The sequence below is a fragment of the Magallana gigas genome, chromosome 5 (genome assembly GCF_963853765.1).
Source record: "Magallana gigas chromosome 5, xbMagGiga1.1, whole genome shotgun sequence".
NCBI classification, from domain to species: domain Eukaryota; kingdom Metazoa; phylum Mollusca; class Bivalvia; order Ostreida; family Ostreidae; genus Magallana; species Magallana gigas.
The window spans coordinates 22,071,152-22,081,102 of NC_088857.1; the positions used below are offsets into that span (position 1 = coordinate 22,071,152).

The 9,951-nt window shown below is 33.0% G+C and overlaps 1 protein-coding gene across 1 annotated transcript; it reads right to left on the reverse strand.

Moving 5' to 3' along the window:
- Positions 1-5,314: 5,314 nt before the first annotated feature.
- LOC105331098 (uncharacterized) lies at positions 5,315-9,634 on the reverse strand. The gene is made up of 4 exons (XM_011433143.4): positions 9,543-9,634; positions 8,051-8,229; positions 5,826-6,083; positions 5,315-5,407 (listed from the first exon to the last, which is right to left on the reverse strand). The coding sequence occupies exons 2-4, from the start codon at positions 8,214-8,216 to the stop codon at positions 5,358-5,360; spliced, it is 474 nt and encodes a 157-aa protein (XP_011431445.3). The 5' UTR covers positions 8,217-8,229; positions 9,543-9,634; the 3' UTR covers positions 5,315-5,357.
- Between the last annotated feature and the right edge of the window lie 317 nt (positions 9,635-9,951).

Below are 9,951 nucleotides of genomic sequence, written 5' to 3' on the forward strand. Positions count from 1 at the left end.
GAATTATGGACAATAAATTACCGACCAGACACTTTTTATTGTCATGGTTAACAGTTAAAAATTCTTAGGTGGTATTAAATTGGGATTTCCTCTAAACAATTTGGAATCAACTTCGACAGGATTGATGATGACCAGCATTTTTTTTTTAATTAATGTATTAATTTCCTTGCTTCCTGGTTGCTTTCAAAAAAGCAGTTGTAATGAAACCAGGCATGCATCTAGAACACTGTCCTAGAAAGTTAACCTGTCGTGAGAGGCTATTTGTTCACAGCCAAACTACATGTACAAACAAACAAGCTTGAGTGATTTATATTTTTTTCCCTATCTGATCCCCTCCTAAAATAATGAAAAGGAAATAAAAGGGAGAGATATACAGAAATAATAATGCAGGTCTGATTGGCCAAAAAAAAAAAATTGAGAGAGAAAACACATTAATTTTAATTTCCACACGTCTTTTCACCAAATAATTAGGTCACTAACTGCAAACAATAAGGTCACTATGATTTTAACACTATGATAACAAGTGGTATTTTTCTATGCAGCATTGTAATAATATTTATTTTGATTTAATGAAAAAAAAAGAAGTTTTACCTAGGTGCAAGGCATCAGCTTTCCTTCTATTCGGTAAAAAATATATACTAGTATATGAGTGGAGAAATGGGGGGGGGGGGGGGGATATAAATTGGACGATTTCAAAACTAAAAAGAAAGGAATATAAAAAAGATGCATATAGTTGAAATTAATTATAAAATTCCATGTACAATGGGAAAGTTACTCGAGAATATTTTTCTGAAATGCATGATTAACGATTTAATTTCACAAATATGACTTTGTTATTGCACTTAACAGTGAACAGCGTAATTTTAAACCGCAAATATTAACTGGAATTAAGTGTCGACATCTCAAATTGAATTTAAATTGTAAAATATATTCTGATGCAAATAATTCTCAAGTTTCGCAAGCAGCATCCGTTCATAACCTTGAATATTTATCTGCATAGTTTGCACACTTAACTAAAACGCACGCAACATGCTATGGGCAGATGTCTGGAGATGGTTAAAAGAACCACCACATACTTAACATAAGTAATCTTAAAAATTTTCTGACAGTCTACAGATATTAAGATGTTCTTTCACACGTAAATGTCAACATTGTAGTTTGATATTATGTGTATATATTTTTTTCTCCATTTCTCTAATGACCAAAGAAAGAAATTAATGAATAATGAATTTTTTCACCTTCTACTTACTACTTCTAATGCAAAACTGATTTAAAAAATGAAGCTTTTAATTATCTAAGCAGTCAAGAATCGTGAAATGTTGAAGTCAATCTTTTTGTGTTTTAACCGAAATTCTCGTCACTTAATAAGTCTACAGTGTCCATGTTATCTTAAATGAACATAACTCTAGACAATTTTCTTAAATGTTATTCAGTGATATTTACTAAATAATTTTTCCTACTTAATAATTGACCAAAACATTGAAAACTTATATAGGTTGCACTTTGAGATGTCAACAACCTTTTGTCTGGTAAAACAATTACTATTTATTTTCATGTCTGGTAAAGGCGAAACAATTATTGATCAAAACAAATTTCCTTCAAAAACATCGTTCGATTTCGTTACATGATTTGATAAAAAAAAAATGCGTTCATGCGGTTTATTAAAAAACATAGTTCAATACACTGTCCGATTTTCTAAAACAATTTCATCTTAAAAATTTAAAAAAGTGCACATTTTGGACATGATCATATGTACATGTAGTTATCGATTATAACTTAGCCGTTTGAAATTATATCACAGCCCTTGCAATTTAATTCATATTTTTTTTTTTTTTTAAATTTCTATTGTTTTCTATAATACGCTCATCATGTATAAGGCTGTGAGTCTACTGAATATTGTTCGATTTCTTTAGTGATTTGGTTTAATATCGAATTTTCCGCTGTATACATCTAAATCTTGTTTGATTCTTATAGTGTGTGTTTCTTATAATTGAATTTGTTGCCACAGAAATCACAAACGAGGGAAATTTTAAAACGAGATAGAATACTGTTTTACTTTTGTATAAATAACATCTCTTTCTTTTTTTGCAACATTATTTCAATTAGAACAAAATTAATACTGAAATTCTGTCAATACTTCCTCATTTTAGGAAAAACAAAAGTAAATATATAAAATATAATTTCTTAACGAAAAAAAATTGGTGCGGTCGAATATCATTAAGGTTAATATGATTTTAGAAACGAAGAGGGGCTACACAGGATGGAATAACCTTCATTCTAAATATAAACACGGAACTACAATCGTCTTGATTGACGAGTCCGTGACCTTGATGGCAAGAACTGGTTGACTACGTGGTGATATATCAAATGTATGCACTTATAAGTAGGGAAGTACACTGAAATCGGAATATATCACGGGATAAGGGATTATAACTAATAACATGTATTGTTACGACTTGAATATAACTCATAGAAGCTGTATTTGTATGAAATCTATGAAAGAAATTTCAAATGTCTAAAAATTTCAAATATTATTTATTAAATAAAAAATATTTCTAGGGCAAAATGCAACAAACATTCCCAATATCTCTAAAAAGTGGGACTGGACGTTAGGAGTCGCAATGCTCGTGTCGAAATGTTTTGTTACATTTGTGACTTATTCATTATTTCATTGACATAAAAAACCGAAATATTTAAACAAATATATCTAATTTAATTACTGTTATGTACACCAGTACGTTAGATAAAAGAAACAGCCAAATTGTCTCCCATGTGAATTTACGCCTGACATCATCACGATGTATTAAACGATTTTGTGAAATCTAGGACGAAATATTTTTTTACTTTTAACATCACGCAAAATTAATGCGAGTTCAACTTTTAATCAGCTAAATAATGTATTCATATGAACCTTCGCTGAGATGTTTATTGTAAAATCGCAGTAAGTTTTTGTTATCTGAGTCAAAACGGAAAAAGTTGCCAGTCCCAAAAACTAATTTGAACTTTACATATAGAATTTTACGTCTCAATATGTAGTTAAAAAGTAGTTAAGAAGATATTTCAGAGAATTAAACAAGATTGTTTTGCAATAATCCGTGACCATATATGTAGTTTTTAAAAATATTGTAGAACCAGAGGAAACTTAGGCGATGGATGAGAGTATTATTTTAAAAAAAAACCCAGTATCCCCACCCCTGTTTTGTAAAAATAAAATAAAACGGTTGCTCAGAAAACAAATTAACATTTTGCCATCTTTAGATCTAAACAAAATTATTATACACAAACCATAAGAATTTAGGCCACCTGAGTCACTCAGTGACTTATTGCCATTGGTCTTCGTCCGTCGTCGTGCGTCGCACCGTCCATCGTGCGGTGTGCGTCCTGCGTTAACAATTCTGCATTTTTAACTACTTCTTGAAAACTACACCGCCAATTGTGAAAAATTTTGGTGTAAAGCATTTCTATGGTAAGAGGAATCTAAATTGAGAAATTTATGGTTCTACCAACCGCAGGGCGCCACATGCGGGCCAAATATGTAAAAAAGCCAAACTTTCAAAAATCATCTTCTATACTCCCATACATGTGAGAAAAATCTGATTGAAGCCCTCCACCAAAATTGTAAAATTCATGACCCTTGGGACAGAGGTTCAGGCCTTAGGGTGGAGCCAATATATAGCCATATAGTGAAATGTATTAAATCTTAGAAAATTTTCTTCTTTTTCCACCCATGTGGAAAAAATCTGAATGCATGGTTATCATGTCAACGAACTTCTCTACCTAAATTGTGAAATTCATACCCCCTGGGTCAAGGTATCAGGCCATAGTTGGGGGTGGGCAATATGGTCATGTTGTGTTGATGCATATCTTCTAGACTACTATATTAAAATAATAGACACAAATTTTTGGGCTTTAATACCGAGAAATCGGAAGAGTACTGTCTTCGATCTGTTTTATTAATTTTAAACATCATGTGTACTTGAAGATTACCAATTTGTTTTTATTTTTGCTCAATCAAGCTTCGCTTATTAATAATTAACGAAACCAGATTGAAACTTAATTAAATGCATATATGAGACTCCTTGACAATTTTTAGTATGGGTTATGGTACTCAGGTGACCGTTAAGGCCTATTGGCCTCTTGGGAAAAATCCTTTTCTAATTTTGAAGAATTCACTGCTTCCAGTTTGATAAAAAAAAATATATATATTCTGTGGCCTCTGTGGACATAGAACCATTTTGACAAGAGCTTGGACTTTGGGTAGTTGCGTTAAACAGCAATGTGACGTAGGCCTGTCTATTTCAGTGTCGGTCACTCAGCCATGACTCTCTGAAATCAACAAAAGTCTGGCTTTTTAGCTAAGACTACGCAATTGGTGCATATTTTGCTTCAAACTGCGTCATTTTAAACTTGTTTTGACGCAAGAAATAGATAGCTAAATCTACGTCCTACTGAAAGTCCAAGGTTTTGTGAAAATTGTTCACAAAGAACACTTCGTTGTCGGTCACTTGCATCCGTGGTTCTTTTAAGCAATTGAAAAAATCACATGGAAAGCAGAGTCTACTACACCACTTTTCACATCAAACAAAACGGGAGAAAACCATGAACATTTTGATTTATAAAGCATGTACGATTAGAGATCATATGCCATTTAATTGCCATTAAGTAACAATTCAGCAGATTGCAAGCAAGTGTTTTCCTGAGTCATCTACTTGAAAGCAGTGTTTGCATTAAGAGCAGCTAAGTCATGATTCATTAACTATTAAAACCTGCTATTAGCGGAGGACATTGGTTATACATGCACGTATATATAATATTGGACTTGACAACACATTTGTAAGTGAAAGATTGTTTCACTGCTCAATATTTCAATTATATTTGCCAAGGTATATTTTTGTTTTGTACTAGTATAAAAAAATTAAATTAAAAACCAAGATCTTTTATCAACCTTTTTTCAATATAAACGCGCGCAATCAAGATTTTTTTTTTGAATTTAATTAATTTAAGGTTCAACATTGACCCTTGGACCACTCAAGTAGGAAAATACATCTATCAATTTTTTAACCTAACTACTACTGTGCTACTACATTGTATTTGTAAAAGTACGATGTTAACTTCTGATGTAGTTTAGATTTACATTTATACAAATAGTAATTCATGGAACAGTAGTTCTTATTGAGGGTTTCACGGCGCAATATGCATGTACATCTATGAATTGTGCGTGTGGTTTTTTTTTCTAAATCGACTTCAAAGAACTTCTACAATTCATTTTGAAAACTTTTAAAATAAATTATTTCATAGTAGTCAAAACACATCATTTCCCTTCTGATACTTTTAATCACTCAAAGTTACTTTCGGTTTCAATATAAAATAATAGGCTCCTCCTTCTTTTCATATGGTGTAGCTGGCTCTGAAATAGATAAAACGATAAGTTTTTATAGCTTAAAGATGATCGTATTCGTCTAAGTATAGTATCATCATGTCTTTTAAAACACTAGAATAAAAGAAAACTGGTAAAAAAAAATTATGACACAAATTGGTCATTTAGAAATTATGTATAAATGCACTAAAAGGCTATTATCTAATATATATATTTTCTATTTGAATTTCTACTCGTTTTTAAGATGACGAAAAAGAGTTCGTTAATGTTATTTATGAGGCATCGTCGATCTCTTAATTGATAAGACTCTAAAAAATAAAGCTGTTGTTGTTAGTTGTCTTTTTTCCTTGACAATTTTCTGCTTTAGGAGAGAGAGAGAGAGAGAGAGAGAGAGAGAGAGAGAGAGAGAGAGAGAAGCAAACAAAGCAGAGAACACATGCACACATACTGCATTTTCCGCAGGTAAGGTCACATCCTAGGCGGTCGGCCACTTCCTGCTTTTCGCAGATGCTGAACTCGTCTCTGAGATACCGGCAGCTCGGGTATTTGTCAAAACACGTGATTCCGTCCGCCTTTGTGACGTAGCTCTTGTTACACAGCTCCATACCGCTGTCGTGATCATACATAAACCCGAAGTTTTGGACCACGCTTCCGCAGTCTTTCCTTCCGGTACAGATTCTCAGGTATTCGGGTTTGTCGTCACCAACTGCCAAAGAAAGAAAATGAAATTATTGGTGCAAACAATCGCCGCTATGGCAATGCACTTTGAAAAAATTATGCACTTTGAAAAATTTGTTCGAAGACCAACTTAACCCACTGTAAATTTTTTTTCAAAGTGCGTTATGAAGTTACATCAAAATTTTTTAGCATCTAGACACTCTAAAAAATAGGTATAAATCACAAAATCTGGAATTAAATTTCTGATTTGTTGATAGTATGACGATTTGTTAACACTAGAGAATCTCAAAAACCGTCTTTTAGAACTACCAATAATAAAGGTCAATTACGAGTACATTATTTAACTGATTACAGGAAGAAGGCCCCCTGTCCCTCATTTTCCCATCCAAAACATATGATATTCAGCAACTTGGAGTAAACATTTAAGATCGGAAAAAGAAATGCACTTTGTTTTAAATTAAGTACAGTGATATTGAAAAAAAACGAGCTGACCAAACAATAATTTCTCCATTAGTATGTTCAAGAATCTTAAAGTCTTTCAACATAAACCATCTTTTTAAATTCTAATAAAATAAATCACTTCATTAAAAAAAAAGTTAAATATCGACGATATCAACGCGCTTTGAATTTTTTTTTTCAAAGTGTGTTGACTTGGTCCCAAATTTAACGCACTTTGAAAAAAAAATTAAAAGTGCGTAATTTTTTAAAGTGCATTTAGGCGCATTTGTCATAACTACAACACGTTTTACAACTGCTTTCCAAAAAGCTTGCCTAACTATACAAAATTATTCCTTAGGGTGCATGTATCAATAAGGCTATCTAAACAATTTTTAGAAGTTTCGTTGCAGTTATTAAATTCATACGTACATTCAGATTTTTAGATATATTGTACATACTACTGCTTAGAAAGCATATGTTCTAGGTTTATAAAAAAACCCCAACCAAAACCTTACGAAACAAAACTCACAAAAAAATGGAGGTATGCATGAAAGTGTTTTTATGACGGAGGGATATAAATTAAATGACAGAAATATAGGCAGCGAGGGACATTAAGGAGAAACCGCTGATAGTAATTAATTTTCCAATTAGTAAAATAAAGTTTTCCATGAAGAATCATATGGATAATAATTGCAATTTCTCCGAAATACATTTTCTTTCTATAAATTCTTTTGGTTATTGCTTTATTAATGACATTTGCATTAACGTTCTCTCTCTCTCTCTCTCTCTCTCTCTCTCTCTCTCTCTCTCTCTCTCTCTCTCTGACCATGCTTTTACAAGATAAATTAACTAAATATATGTCCGTACCAATGTCATTTCGTCCCAACAAATTCTAATTCGTCTGAATAAATAACTCTTCCGTACGAACAAATAGCAAACCAGGATTACACACCTACATGATGAACCTCCTTTTCACTGAAAACTCTTGCTCACTGGTGTTTGTTTTTATCCCATATAACATTTTCATTAATTGGTAAATATTTATATTGCTAGTTCCCATTGCCTGCACTTTCTTGGAAAATGCAACTTTTAAACGTTAGATATGCCTGACTGCATGGCTTCAGGCAATTATAACTCTAGAACCCTTTTTGAAATGTATAAATTTCCGGTAGGATGAAGAGGGTCGCTCATTAGAACCATTTTAACAAGACCTTGGACTTCCGGTAGGAGGTGCTATCTATTCCTTGCATCATATGAAGTTAAAAATGACAATGGTTTCAAGTGAAATATACATAGAATTGTGTAGTTCTAGCTCAAAAGCCAGCCAAGTCGTGTTGATTTCAAAAAGCTATGGCCGAGTGGCCAGTAATGAAATAGACAGGGCGACGTCACAATGCACTTTGACACAACTACCCAAAGTCCAAGCTCTTCTTAAAATAGTTCTATTTAAATTGTGTACCAGTGGGAATTACAAAAAATGTTTATTGTCTTGGGGGACACTGTGTACTTTAACGTTGGCCAAATGTCCGAAGATAATGTTTACAAACTTTTACAAACCAGCACGTTTGCGGCTATGTATAAACCTGTCCATCTGCCTCTGTTCCAGGTTTGCTAGATAGTCTGTAAACATCTGTACCAGATTGTCGCTGTGAAGGGACAGACTGCCACGACTCTCGATAGCAAAGCACAGCAGAGCAGTCAGTATCAGCAGAAGAAACCTCATGGCCACCTGATACCTGCAATCACATAGTGAAGAAGGTAATAAAAGGATCGAGTGCAAATATCTGATGCCGTCGTACAACTCTTCTTTTTATTGAAAGTTGTATTTGCACGTCGCTATGTACATGTACTTATATGAATGGGCAAATATTAAAACGACTGTCGTAATATAGGACCTTTAGGCGGTTTAATGGTCGAACCCGGAAGACTTTACAACTTTTATTCTATGTCAGAAATTCATTTCAAACTGTTTTATTTTGCGAACGTGGTATATTGCTGGAGTGCATCGTCCTCTTCCCGTTTGCCGAGCAAGAAATAACACGTAAAGCACTATAAACATTTGAAGAAACTCCCCGACAACCAATATCATATCTTAAATACTCAAATATCAGTATTTACACTGGGTTATTTTTTGTATATGCGCGGATCTTGGATCTTGACGGGGGATCGGGGGGGGGGGGGGTCCGAACACCTCCATCCCTCCTCTGCAAAATATAATTTCTTTAAATTTACATTATAAAATTACCAAAATTTGCCTCCGAGCCCCACACCCCGCCCCCGGCAAACTTATATAACTGTCGGGCCTCTTTTGGATTTTTTTATGGATCGGCCCATGCCATTTATATTTTTATTACCGAAACATCTCAAGCCGTCGTATGGAATCCACATTATCAAACAGGAACGTGCTTTGAGTAGATATATTTACTTCCTTATTATCCCCTTCTTTTACCTCGCAACGTTGACTGTAAGTTCACATTTTCCGGACTCGAGACTTTATGTAAACCTGTTCGTTTTGTTTTGTATCTAACTAAAGATGCACATCAATTTAAAAAGTAATAAATATAAATCATGTTTGATCCGTTAATATGGTCCTAAATAAGTATTACAGGTCTCCATTGCCTTTTTTTCTACCACAGTTTACAGAAATACAATATTGAAACAAAACATATTGACAGAAAAGGAGGATGTCCACAAGACGACATACATTTTGTTTTTTTGTTTTTTTTGTCGGCGACAAATAATGTTAATAAATGGCTAGATTACTTCTTCATCGTCACATGTAAGTTTAAGTAGAGGTTAATTCTAAAATAATATGTATATAACGTATAAATTTGTTTTTTTCTGATTTTAATTTAACATTTGCGTTATGCGTTAATAAACTGATACCATTTAAACTATATTTTAATACCGCTATAACAGCATCATTAACATAGGTTATGTTATTAATTAACTCAATTTTGATTAATACAATAAGGTCACATGAATAAAATTAATATTAAACAGCAGATTAATCTTTTAAAAATTTAGAATCAAAACAAAAATATCTTACTGGAAGTGTCAAAGCCCAAACAAAGCATTGATCATGGCAAAGCCGTGCATCTGTCGCCTGGTTTAGCTTTCGCGTGACATCACGCCATCTTTTAATTAAAACATAACTCAATTCACTACACAGAACTATGCGGGTGTTTTCATATTTGGAAATATACGATTAATTTTTAGCAACAAATATGTACATGTCGGATATGTTGAAATTGTATATGGAGCTTCAACAACGCTTAACTCGCATTGCAAGAAAGATAACTTAGATTGCACTTGGTTAAAAAAAATCATTGATTGAATAAAAACCTTAATTCAAATAAAACTAAATGACATGGAATGAAAAAAATTGATAACATTGAATGTGACCTTATTTTGCGAAGATTTTAAAGTATCAGAAATTTGAGTCTCATTTGAGGTGC

What these genes read in the sequence shown, in the direction of transcription:
- LOC105331098 (XM_011433143.4), bottom strand. Translation starts at nt 8,216, where the DNA reads ATGAGGTTTCTTCTGCTGATACTGACTGCTCTGCTGTGCTTTGCTATC. An exon ending in ACATAGCCGCAAACGTGCTG is followed by an intron (nt 6,084 to 8,050) that starts GTTTGTAAAAGT and finishes TTTCTTTGGCAG; the next exon opens with TTGGTGACGACAAACCCGAA. An exon ending in CCTTACCTGCGGAAAATGCA is followed by an intron (nt 5,408 to 5,825) that starts GTATGTGTGCAT and finishes TATCTATTTCAG; the next exon opens with AGCCAGCTACACCATATGAA.